This window comes from Equus caballus, chromosome 18, assembly GCF_041296265.1.
Source record: "Equus caballus isolate H_3958 breed thoroughbred chromosome 18, TB-T2T, whole genome shotgun sequence".
Classification (NCBI taxonomy): Eukaryota; Metazoa; Chordata; class Mammalia; order Perissodactyla; family Equidae; genus Equus; species Equus caballus.
In genome coordinates this window covers 31,171,537-31,185,159 of record NC_091701.1, presented here as the reverse complement: position 1 = coordinate 31,185,159, position 13,623 = coordinate 31,171,537, and the positions used below count along the sequence as shown (strand labels likewise).

General features: G+C 39.7%; 1 protein-coding gene across 3 annotated transcripts in view; it reads right to left on the bottom strand.

Annotated features, from left to right (window-relative positions):
- ACVR2A (activin A receptor type 2A) overlaps positions 1-13,234 on the bottom strand; it is an 85,309-nt gene extending 72,075 nt beyond the window's left edge. The window contains exons 1-2 of one of the 3 annotated variants that reach the window (XM_070240560.1): positions 12,862-13,234; positions 12,372-12,505 (exon numbers count right to left, since the gene is read on the bottom strand). In XM_070240560.1, coding sequence (XP_070096661.1) covers positions 12,372-12,426 — 55 coding nt within the window. In that variant the 5' untranslated portion in view covers positions 12,427-12,505; positions 12,862-13,234. Of the gene's footprint in view, positions 1-12,371; positions 12,795-12,861 lie in introns of those variants that run through there. The other 2 variants (XM_070240559.1, NM_001242549.2) reach the window with 2 other exon arrangements.
- Between the last annotated feature and the right edge of the window lie 389 nt (positions 13,235-13,623).

The window sequence follows — 13,623 nt, the reverse complement described above, 5'->3', positions numbered from 1 at the left end:
CCCAGTACATGGTTGTAGATTCTAGTTGTGAGTGCCTCTCGCTGTGCTATGTGGGACACCACCTCAGCATGGCCTGAGGAGCAGTGCCATGTCCGTGCCCAGGATCCGAACTGATGAAACCCTAGGCCGCCAAAGTGGAGCACATGAACTTAACCACTGGGCCACCGGACCAGCCCCTTTGTTTTCTAAAAAACCATTCCTTCCAACCAACAGCTACCTTTGTGCAAACAAGATCTGCTTTTAATTCTATTGGCCAGCCCTTACTGGCCAACCACATGTTCCAATGATAGAAAATTCTATAAACTATAACAAACTAAGCTCATGTACTCTTCGCTCTCTGGTTTATAGCTGATTTCTCTCCATATCTTGGAAAAAACTAGGAATTACAATTCTCAGTAGGGGCTATTCTCAAGCTACAGTAGCAAAAGACAAAATCTGTGGAGAAAGATGAAAACCTTCATCATCAACCTTCATGATTCAAAAGGGAAAAAGTATAACTAACACTCTTCTCTGACCCTAATCTTTTAATTTTACTCCATCCTTCATAAGTGAGGATCAGCTTGGGTAGTTTATTCTTCATGAAATCATTCTGATAGAAGGAGTTACTGGAGAAAATAGTACCTGACAGTTTGTTAGGCCCTCTCAGCAGTTAAAGCCTCCTAATTTAATTGCTTCCATTACGTCTAACCTTCTCAGTTAATAGGCAATCTCTGTTTACATTTTAACAAACAATATAATTATCAATTAATTTCCTAATTCATCACCCAAACCTAGTTTTTGTATCTCTAAAGAATTAAGGAAGAGAATAAAAAAGGTTACCTGGTAAGATTTGTTATATAATGTTTATATAGAATAAAAGGATTGTCAGTAGCTATTCATTTTTCCTAGTCATTCAGAAAGGTGTCTTATTCAACTTCTGAATGCCTACTAATCAAATTGCTTTACTATTACCATACCCATCTTGTATAAGTTAATATCTTAGAACTGCTCTTCCTCATTTTATCATTCTCTTTTAACTCAGACGTTTCATTTCTCCCCATGTCATTTTAAAGTGTACTTATGCAAGTAATTTCAAGTCAGCTTAAATAAAAATAATTAGCAAATTCTATTCACTAATCCTGCAGTATGAAACTCTACTACCAGGTAACACAAAACCAAGCAACCAGTTCTTTTCCTAGAACTACTTTACTTAAGGTAATAATAAATAAAATGGTCTTTAATATTTACAGGATGAAACTACACTTCTTCAAAGAAGGTGGCTTACCAAAGACAGACAGCTTTACTTGCTTCCAAAATGAATGAAATCCAATGAAAAGAGGCAGCCACTCTCATATTCTTAAATTCAGTAAAGTTTAACGTCTCTTCTGGTTTTATCTCTGTGTAATAATGCAGGTTTTCCTAGTCAAAGATGCTGCTGCTGAACTTCTGCCAATACAGAGTTGATTTCCCTGCGCCAAGCACCACCTCCCCCTCCCACCAACAGTAGAAGCTTGAAATCTTTCACAGATAAAAATAGTCAAGCTGACTTCTTAGAGTTAGAGGCCACAGCCCTGAGTATAAATAATAGCCCACAGTATTAGCTATTTATCCTTTCAGCCTTTATTGTACAACTTTGATAACCTAGAAACATATCAAATTCCTAAAAATTAAGATACAAGATATGCTGAGTTTCTACTTCTGAATTTTCAACCATACCAACAATACAGTATTTTACATGTTTAAAACAATAAAGAGGTGATCTTGTGAATATTATAGGCATTTGAAAAGGAGTAAAGTCCAAGTTTCAGAGAGAAATAGGAATGTTTAGTAAACAAGAAAATAAATTAGCAGATGCACAAAATCTAAACACAGGAATTTGTCACAAAAATTCACTATCCTCTGGTCTGCGTTTTGTTATCTTTTTTGAGTTTGTGTGTGTGCGTGTGTGTGTGACATTGCATTCAAAGTTCTCCTGTGCACAATAAAACTATCCATTTCTTTTTAAGCAACGGTAAGTAGGGAAAAAATGGAATGACTAAGAAAATAGAGGAAGACTGGTAAACATAGGCAAGCTTCAGAATACAGAGAATGTTCAAAGCTGAAGGGATCTTGGAGAGTCTCTCTTGCTAAGGTGGATGTAACAGCCTTCTAACTGGTCTCACCTCTTCACTTTTACAAACCTCCAGTAAATTTTCAAGATAGCTGCCAAAGTGATCTTAACACCTATCCCAGATGTAGCTCCTCCTTAAAACTCCTTGCTTCCCACTCCCCTTTGGGTTTTATTCTAACTCCTTCCCACATTAGAGCAAAACCCTACAGGCTCTTGTCCCTGTCTCTTGAGTCCTATCCCTGCATTCATTTCTTCAGGCAGCCAGTCAAATATTGGTTGAGCTGCTACTCTGTGCTAGAACCTGTGCTATTTCCAGGGGGTACTCTGATGAAGGTGAGACATCTTGTCTCAGAGCTTACACTCTAGCAGTGGAAAGGGCAGATAATAAATAGGTAGATAAACTAAGTAGTTAGAGATTGTGATATGTAAGGCAAATGAAGAGTTACCCTTTCACGACCTAATTTGTTTCTGTCAGAGCATACGCAATAATCTGTAACTATTTTATTCATGAGACTACTTACTTGATGACCAGAAGCTCCACATGGGCATAACCATGTCTGTACTGTTTACTTAGCATAGTGCCTAGCACATAGTTTGACATTTAGTTGTTAAATGAATGAATACTTATTTCATCCTCTTTAAATTAGAGATGAGAAAAGTGAGATCTTAGTGGTTGCCAAGGTCAAAGAAGAGTCAGTAAGAAACTGGGAATTTGAATGAGAAACTCTTAAGTTTTAGTCCAAAATATTATATAACACACTCAAAATACTGATCTCAAAACTCAAACGATCATGTTTTCAAAGCTTGAAGCCATTATCCAAAAGCAGACTTGAGAATCCTTCAAGACTTTACTTTTACATGAAAATTTTTTAAACTTAAAGTCTAAGTGAAACTAAGAAAAATACTTTAAATTCCAACAAATAAATAGAAATGAAGACTTACTCCAATGTTTCCTTCTAATGCATGCTAGAACAACGAGACCTTAAAGAACTCTTTGTAAAAGAACTATGATATCTGAATGTACTAGATATACCCTGGCCCCTATTTGGCACTCTTTATTGATATTTTCTTTGGCTGAATCATTTAGTCAGAATATTATTTTATATTACTGATAAGTAATTTATCAGTAAATTTTAAAATATCCCCCAAGAACTGAATCTATATTTTTAAGCTTTTTACACACTATATTTTTAAAAAGAAGACTTAAAGACAAGTTAAAAACTAACATACATATGTAATATCTACTATAAACCAGCTACTGTGTTATGTGGCATATTATTTCATTTAATGCATCACGGTTTACAAATTAAAAAAAATTAATCTCAGAGTTTTAGAAACTTGGCAAGATCTCATAACTTGTTCATGCCACTTCCTCTTGAAATAATGCCTTGGAACAAGCTTGATTTATCATTTATAGACATAAACATGTGAAGACCAAGAGTTTTTTCCTAATAAAGGTCTCATTTCTATAAAATGTAAATTGTGAAGTTAGTAATCATAACCAGCAAAAATCTTCCCTTAAAGCTTTACATATAGATACGCTTATTTTTCTTACCATATGTAAAGATGATTCATTTTTAAAATCTTTTAAAAAGCAATCTCTCCCTACATGGGTCCTTCTTATTATGATCTTATTGCTTTACATTTATTTTCTTCAGCAACATGAGAGAATAAAATGATTCCCAATGTAACTATAGCTACAAAAACAGTCAACCAAGAAAAAAAAAAAGTGCTTTTATCTGGTCCAAAAGAACGGTATTGAAAAGGTTTAGGATTCAGGCATGAATTGCATATATCCAGTCAGAAAAGTTTCTAAATCTACTTCTATAGAACAGTATAACTTATTTGAGAAAAATGCCTTGCTTAGATTTCAAAGAATAAAATCTGGATGACCAGCATGAGCAATTCAGGCAATTAGTGGAATCTGACCATTATTTAAACACAAACAAAATATTGAGCCACTAGTGCTTAGAATTCTTTAAGTCGACCTCAGTATGAAGACATATCCACCATACAGTGTGCCTGCCCCTGTAAAAGAATATTACATGTTCTCATGTTTTTTATGTACTCTTATTTTCCAAATCCATGTCTGTATTTTCATTCATGCTTATAATCTAAATCCGTATCTGTCTGTAGAATTTCTTTAGTGATGAAAGAGTTTCCTATTTTCTTCTGGCTTGCTATTTCTTTACCAATTTTATCTTGTAGTGCTACCATCCTACTTTAATCTTCAAGTTGCTTTTCTGCCCTATATTACATGTATATGTATTTAGGACATCCATCAAGATCTACATCATCCAATTCTATCTCCTCCAAGTTTTAATTACTTTTCATTTGGATTTAACCCTCTCAACTGAGATTGTTCTACTTCTGCAAACAATTATAAACATCTTTCATCACATAAATCTTCTCCTCAGATTTAGTCAAAATTCCTCCATCTCAACTTCCCTTCCATCCATGGTCAAGTTTACTCTCAAATGCTGTGTTCCTGATCCTGTTTTGTGCCTTTTCCTTCATATTAAGATGAATATCCTTCTCGATCTCCTGCCAATACATTTTATCCCGCTCATTAGGATCTATCTCCTCCAGCAAGCCTTTCCTAATGAAAAAATCTTAACTCTTCAAAATTACAATATAATTTTTAGCACCTTTGTGTGTGCTTAATTCATGCAATTCTCCAGAAAAGAGAAGAGCTCAGCCAGGACAGGTCCATGTTTTCCCTTGGGTGCAATTTTCCCTATATTCTATACCTAGGCACATGTTCTCTATTGTAGATTAAATAATGAGCATAGTTTTCAGTGCACATACTTCTTATTGCACATGTTTATTTATGTAGCTTCCTTCTCTACTCAGGGTACTGGATGGAAAGAATAAGGGATTGTTGAACTAGTTCAGAATTTTTTAGGAGTTCAGAACTCATTAGTTGGTCACCAAATTAATTACGGGTCATAATCAAAAATTTTTAATGAAATAAAATATAAAATAAAGTGTCCTGCACAGTAAGAATTAATTCATGAAACTTCTATTTCTGATACATATACACATTTATGTATATGGGAACTAAGTCATGATGTAATGTATATTTCTTATTGTGAGTTATAGGCAAAAAAGTCGAAAGCCACTGAACTTGAAAGATCTCTAAGATGTCTTCTAAATCTATACAATTCAAACTATATTAAAAGATTTAGTCTAAAGATCAGAGCCACATCATTTGAAAAAATGAACAGGGAGCCGGCCCCATGGCCAAGTGGTTAAGTTCATGTGCTCCACTTCAGCAGCCCAGGGTTTCGCTGGTTCAGATGCTGGGCACAGACATGGCACTGCTCATCAGGCCATGCTGAGGCAGCATCCCACATGCCACAACTAGAAGGACCCACAACCAAAATATACAACTATATACTGGGGGTATTTGGGGAGAAAAAGCCGAAAAAAAAAAGATTGGCAATAGTTGTTAGCTCAGGTGCCAATCACAAAAAAAAAAAAAAAAATGAACAGAACTTAAGGACACTCAAAAACAACCAGCAAAATCATTTTTTCCTAATAAAATGTCACTATTAAACTCTAACCTTAAAACTATAAAATCATAAAGCTTTCAGAGTAGGAAAAAAGTTCAGAGATCCTCTAATCCTAGTTTATCACTTTAATGCATAAAGGGAAAACTTAGGTCCAGAAATGAAAAAATTTCACTCTACTCATTCAATAAACATTTCATGAGTACCTACTGTGTGCCCAGTTCAAGGATGGGGTCTGTGGATAAAGAGAAGATGTCTTTGAAGAGTTCACAGTCTAAAGTGTATATGGGCAAGTAAACACTTGCAGTAATTACTGGAATCAAGGTTATTTACAAAGTGTTAGAAGAAGAGAAAGCAGCTAACCAATCTGGGTTGGGTGGCAGAGAAAATGTTTCTAAAGAGCTGATACTTCTCAGTCCTAAAAACAAAGAGTTAGCCAGGTAAAGGAGGAAGAAATAACATGTACAAAGGTACCACAGTGATAAAATAAAGGATGACACATTCAGGAAACTGCAAGTCGAGTTTGTATAGCTGGAATATAGGACTCACGCTGATGAGGAGCAAGAGCAGAATACCTAGCATTTATGTGACATTTAATCTTCAAACCACTCTCTGAGGTAGGCACTATTAATATCCCCATTTTTTAGATGACAAAACTGAAGCACAAAAGGTGAAGTGATTTGCCCAAGGTTAAGTTGTGACACCAGGATGTAAACTGTCGAACTCCAGAGCCTATACTCTTAAGCACTAGGTTAGAGAAAACAGGCAGGAACCAAATGATAAAGGACCTTGTATGCCATTCTAAGACTTTAGATTTTATGCTAAAGGTGACTCACAGTCAGTGAAAAGTTTGAAGCACAAGTGACATATTCAGATTTATTATTTAATGAGGTCAATCTAGGAGCTATGTGGATGGACTGAAAGAGGAAGTAGTAACAGGGAACTAGCTAGTCTTAGTTAGAAAGGTACTGCAATAACTTAGGTAAGAAAATGATAGATGAGCTAGACAGTGGCAGTGCTGGCACCAGAACAGAAGTCTACTGACCACTATGATGACATCCTTGTCCAGTATCCACAAGAACCTCCCAATTTTTTCCCTTAAGCCCACCATGCTAACAGTTTAAGAAATACAACCTCAGGGGCCGGCCCAGTGGCGCAGCAGTTAAGTGCACATGTTCTGCTTCGGCGGCCCAGGGTTTGCTGGTTCGGATCCTGGGTGCGGACATGGCACCGCGTGGCAAGCCATGCTGTGGTAGGCGTCCCACGTATAAAGTAGAGGAAGATGGGCACGGATGTTAGCTCACGGCCAGTCTTCCTCAGAGAAAAGAGAAGGATTGGCAGCAGTTAGCTCAGGGCTAATCTTCCTCAAAAAAAAAGAAATCCAACCTCAGAGACAAAAACATATTCCCTTTTTAGGTCCCTTTATTAAACAAAATCTGACCACTAGATGTGCTGGGTCAATGAAAGTGACTAACAAATCTAGTTGGGGAATGACAGAAAGTCAATTGTTATCTACATTAGTTTTCTTACCTTCTCAACTTCTCCTTCTTCTTCCTCTATACACTATTCCTGGAACTTTCATGTTCAATAGTCAATTTCAAATCAATGTTCTGTCTAGACATGATTATCATAACCTAACAGAATTAAATCTACCACAGAAGAAGTCTAATGTGGTCCCAGCTGTGGCAATAAATATACTCTCTGATCTGGTCAAGTTTTGGCTTAAACAGGGACGATGAATGAATAATAAAAAGAGACAGACTTTTTGAAAGCAAAGAGTTAAAAAAAAAAAAAGAATATTAAAAACAGAGTAAGAACAATCTAAAGTTCAAGCCATTTGATTCCAAGAGAGTAACACTACTCCCAAGTGTGTATGCAGTATTCCAGAAACCAACGAATGAAATAAAAGTAGAAAAGACTATCTGGTCAATTCTCAAGCATTCTAAATTAAATCTGTTTTCACTTAAACCATGGGTGAGCCCTCTTGAGTGAGCCATCCTTGAGTAGGTTCCACATGCAAGCAGCCTACAGTATGGGAAGTACTGTAGGGACAGAAGAGGAAAGAGAGTAAACTAAGAAGGGAGGAAAGTGGAAAAACTATAATGAAAGAGAAAGGAAGAAAAGATGAGTTACAGAATATGGAATAAAAAGTGAAGAAGTACCAGTGACCTCAACATCAAACATTGCCAACCTTACCAAACTTACTATCTGAAGGGCACCATGACAAGTGGCAACATAAGAGAGCATGAAAAGACAAATATAAATCACAGATTTATAAGACACCAAAGATAAGATGTAAGAGTACCTCCAAAGGAAAAAAGCAACAAAATACTTTTAGAACCTAAAGGAACAATTTAGAGATTATGAAAATCTCATTTGGTTTAGTTATGCTTTACTTCTCATGAAACAATGAGGCTGGTGGACCCAAAAGGTGAAATGTCAGTAGTACCAGATATGCGTGGGGCAGTGTGTTACAAAACAGTATGAGGCTTATTTGCATACTTCTTGTGGGAGTGACTTCAGAATTTTTCCTCTCAATAGTGTAGTGCTACTTATTTTAAGAGTTTCACTGTAATTCCTATCCTGGCTGACTGGTTAACTTCCTTAAAACAAGAGTTCAAATCAAGGTAAGCACTTATTAATTATGGTCAAAATTTAATCTTAAAAATGACAAGGGTCTGTGATAGATCATAGAATATTACTTAATACAGCCTCAATGAGTCTAATGGTAACCAAAACCCAGCTAATGATTCTCAAGAAAATGATGTAATTAAGAAATCACTTTAAAAGTTTCTTGAAATTAAAGTTAGGTAGACAAAAGAATTATCTTTAAAAAAACCTGAATTTATACCTTGAAACCATTGAAGGAACATGTAATAGTGAACATATTTCTTCCATATGAAGCTTAACAAAACTTTCAAGCACTATGTTAATCTCTCTCTCTCACATACATACACACAGACACAGACACACACACCCCCCCCCCCCCCCCCCCCGCCCCGCTGCCACCACATCACCCAGTGATTTCAATAAGGACAAAAGGAAATGTCCCTAAAGATAATTATTATGTCAAAGACACTACTGTATCAAAAGCAAATATAATTAAACTTGATACCTTGACCAATCATTCATCATATCCATGAATATGCAGTCTTCATGAGCACTCAGTTATAACAAATAATTGAGAGTATATTCAGAAGTTAGCAAAATATGTTTATTAAAGTATAATAGGATGAAATAATGTGCCTACCTATAGTAACCTATTTCCTTTACCATCCTAATTTTAAAAGATAATGAAAACACAAACACTTTCAATAAAATGTCACCTGGAGATCAATACCATGTACTTGCAAAATTTAATGACTGACTGTGGGAGGGGGAGCAGAACCCTTTTGCTAATATACTAATGCTTTTAAAAATTAAGAATTTAGAATAAGGCTTCTCAACCTCAACACTATTGACATTTTGAGCCAGATAATTCTTTGTTATGGAAGGTTGTCCTGCATTATATGATGATTAACAGGAACCCTACCCTCTACCCACCAGATGCCAGTAGAACACTCTCCCCTCCTCCCCCACCAAAGATGTCTCCAAATATCCCCCCAGAGGTGCGGGGAGGAAAACAAAAGTCATTCAAGCTTGAGAACTACTAGCTTATCCTAAAAAGAAAAATAATTCCAAATGAATTGGGGGTAGGGGGCAGGGGGTTTGTTTTGTTTTTCTTCTGGTCCTGCTGTTCCAATATATTATATTTGAATTTGATCACAGACAACATTTAAGAGATTCTGCCTTTTAGAAAACAAAGCATTTAATATCTATCACTTGTGAGCCAAAGTTCAGAAGAGTCCCAGAAGATTCACTGCACTGCCAATTCCTCCTCCAACCACACATACACTCACTCACAGAAATACTGTGTGCGCGCGCACTCGTACAGTATTGCCTAGCTGAACTGAAGAAAAGGCACATCATTACTTTATTTCCATTTCTTATTTCATCAAATATACAGACCAGACTGCTCCAGGTCCCAAAAGATCCAAAGGAATTCTCAACTTATTCAATGCAACTCAAATACCACAATAGCTGCATCACACTAGACAGGAAAAACCCAAGTACCAGAGCAAGCATTAAACTCATCCTCACATTTTAACAAATTGTGGAGAAAGATACAAATTAACCACAATGCTTCAAAAACAAAAAACTAAGTAGATTTGTGTTTTGAAACACAATCTGAGGAAGGATAAGCGGAATGAAAAAACTCAAAATCAGAGAGAATCTGAAGGCATTTCAGGATGAGGGCAAAACTCAAAAATGTTTCCCCTGGAATGAGAGGAGGAAAGTATACACTTGGCCATATCCTACAGGAATAGTCTGCACAGTCACTCTCCAGTATACATACCATGGGACGGAAACTGAAAAATCAAAGTCCACAAAATCCTATAGAAAACAGTAAACACCGATTCTAAACACCTGAAATAAAACTGTTCACTACTATTCTCCATTTGATTAAAAAAATCAAATACTCAGAAACAAAAAACTGACAACTTGAGAAATATTTAAATCCTTATAAAAATAGCCATCCTCATGCTTCCAGCATGCCAGATTACATACTACATAGAAAAATCAATTAGGAAAAGAAACATAAAAATCCTTTTTCAGAGTACATTTTAGTCATAACAAAAGCTCTTTAAAAAATCAGACATTTTAAGTACTAAAAATCTTCACGTATAAATATGGATTAAAGTCTTTAAGATTATTTCAATTATCTTCAATAGAATTATATTTTAGTTCAACTAGGAATGTTTATTTTAAAAAAACTACGCAATAACGTTTAATATTAATTTAATGTAAGTGGAACATCTATATGCTCTATAGCAACAAAATTACTTTATTTCAAAATTTTAGCTATTAACCTCCAGCCCAGTGAAAACAATCCTACAAGAAACTAATTCTCAATTCTTTTTACTCCCAAACCAAGCAGAGAAAGCTATAAGATCTGTAGCGACAGCCTGCTTTTCCAGAATACCTTGAGAATGCTCAAGAATAACCTCCTTCACCAAATAGTGCGACTCAGGTGGGTTTGGGAGGGAGTAATGTCCACAATTCCTTGGTCAGTGGCCATGATGCCCCTCCTCCTCAAGGGCAGGAGATCAGAAAAAGGGATCTGAACAAGAGGAGTTCACCAACCAGAACATAGAGAGGCAGAGGAGAAAGAGTACTACTGCGGGGGAAAAACCTACGTGGTTAAGTCATGTCACAAAAGCAAGAGGTTTAATGTTATCAAGGTATTCATTCATTTCAGAGACACCATTGTTTATCTTCCTCTCCAAACCATGCACAAAAAGAACTGTCAGCCTGCCTTAAGCATGTTCCTTCTTCCATTTAAACAGACATGATTCTTTCGGTTAATCTCTGGCAATGATCGCCATTTCACAACACATTCAGCCCACCCGGAACTGATCAATACCACTACAGACATAAGACTAGACTTTATCCATTTATTAACCACAAGGAAATGTACCATTCAGCAGAATTCTATACATTACAAAAGATTCTATTAAAAAGGGGGGGAGGGAGGATGGATGGACACACACACACCACAGAGGTACACAAAGAAAAGACTACCACCCTCTAATTTCCCTGTGGCAAACGAGATAAAGACATGGCCATGAAACCTGTCAGTTCGTTTTCCCCCCTTACAATTCTATCTCACAACCTAGTAACTGAATATTGAATTTTATGATAAATAGATTCATTGTGACTTTTAAACTGTTTCTTCTATCTACCTCTCCTGTTATGTACGTTTGCACACCTTTGAGCTAGATGCTGTATTCATTTACAGAATTTCAAATACAAAAGACTAGATAGTTTTCCAACCACTGGTTGCAACCATAGAATGTTCTCACAAAATCAAAATTTCAAATATAAAAGGGCCAGATTGTTCTTCCAACCTTGGACCAAAACCGATTTTATGACTATTGTGTATTTGACAGTATGAACAATTTCAAACGGGCTGTTCTAAACCGAAAACAATGCTTCAACACAACGCGTTTAAAATAAGTATTCCGTAGGTAAGCAAAATCTATGCCAGAAAAGAGCACATAAATGGTGGTTGAAAGCCAGCACATTACCAACACACAGCGGCATACCTCTTCTGCACTGGGTTATAGTTAACACTCCAACAACAACTACAACTATTTTTAACACTGCTGGACACTGGAGTTGAAGAAAACGTGAGGGGAGACCCAGATGAAATTGCCGATATGATGCATTGTCTCTTACGGTCAAAATTAAGCAGCAACTGACTTGATCTCTGTCGTGATAACCACCGGTGAAGCACTAATTAAAAGACGATTTTTAAAAAAACACCCTTATGCGAGAGGATGCCACACTGACATTTGGGAATACGCCTCTCAGGTCTCAAACCTTCGCATAAATTGTCACTTGTGGTATTTGCGGCTTAATTGCAACCCAACCAGCGCTGTCATCCAGTGTTATGGCCACAAACCATGACTTTCTCACTTCCACAACAACAGAGCAGTGGCTCTTATCAGTTCGCCAACCCAACTCGAAACGAGAAAAATTCATGGAGGTTTCCAGATCCCCATCAGACCTGGGGGGGTGGCGGCCGCGGGGCTCGGGGCGGGGGCGAATCCTCCCCGGGCTCCCACGGAGCTCGCCGACCCAACAACAACCGCGGCCGCCAGCAGCGGCAGCAGCGGCAGCAGCGGCCGCCGGAGCCGCGGGAGCCCCGCCGCGCTGCCGGCACCTACCTGAAGAACAGGAGATAAGAAAGACGGCGAACGCCAACTTTGCAGCAGCTCCCATGTTCCCGAGGCGCCGGGGAATCCGGAGGAAGTTCTCGCTGGATAGCCAGTTCCCTGGGTCTTCCTCGGAGACAAACCTCCTGGTGTAAAATCAACCGTCATAAAACATATTCGGAAGCCCCGACCAAAAAAACGTTCACGGGGTTTAAAAAAAAAAAAAAAAAAGAAAAAAAAGCACAATAATAATATATTTTAAAAAAATGCACCACGGGGGAAAAACCGCCACACACACGCACAACACACAAAACCAAACAACGAAAAGCCAACAACAACAAAAGCGGGTTTAAATCACTGTCAAAATCACTGTCAGCTCCGCTCGCCTCGCGGGTCTCTCGGAACAAAACGCCAGGCTGAGGCGACAAGGAGGCGGTGGCGGCGGCGTCCGCTGCCGCCCGGACAGTCAGGGAACCGAGCTGGGTCCGACGTCCGGACCGACCTTCAACCCGGACACCCAAAGTCCGCGGACCACTGGCGGCCGAGCTCGCGGCGGTGGCGGCCGAGGCGGCGGCGACGGCGCGGGGCAGGAGCGGCGGGCGGCGGCGGCGGCTGCGGCTGTGCAGGCGGCGGTCAAGTTCTGGTCCAGGCTCTGGCTCCGGCTCCGGGCTCAGGGCTCGGCCGCGTTTTCGGTCCCCTGGCCTCCGCCGGCCCCGCCCCCTAAACTTCCGGTTCCGGCCCGAAGCTGGAAGCCCTAAACGGCGGAGGAACGCTCCGCGGCGACGGCGGCGGCGGCGGCGGCAGCGGCAGCGACAGCGGCGGCCGGGCGCAGCGCGCGTGCCGGGCCGGGAGCGCGAGGAGATTGTCGGGGAAGCGAGGCGGGAGCGGGGGAGGGGTGAGAGAGCGAGGGCGGGGCCAGCTGGAGGGCGAGGAGGCGGGGCGCACGGAGGCTCGATACCGCGAGGCCTCGGCGTCCGGCCTGGTCGGCCTGCTGGGCTGTGGGTCTCGAGTGGGTGGGCCAGTGGATGCTGCTGGGGGCCCGAGTGCCTGGTGTCCTAATGGTGCTCGGCTGGCCTCTCTGCAGCGCACGCCCGAGTGGTCAGGGGGAGCCCAAGAGGAACGGGACCCCGAGGCGGGGCGGGGGGCTGATGACTCCTCCGGGGGGCGTCTGCGGCTTCCCGTCTTTCCTCTGGGGGGACGCCTCGTCCGCTCGGAGATGCCGGGCGCCGGGGAGCCGGGGGTGGGAACCGGTCCGCCACGCCTG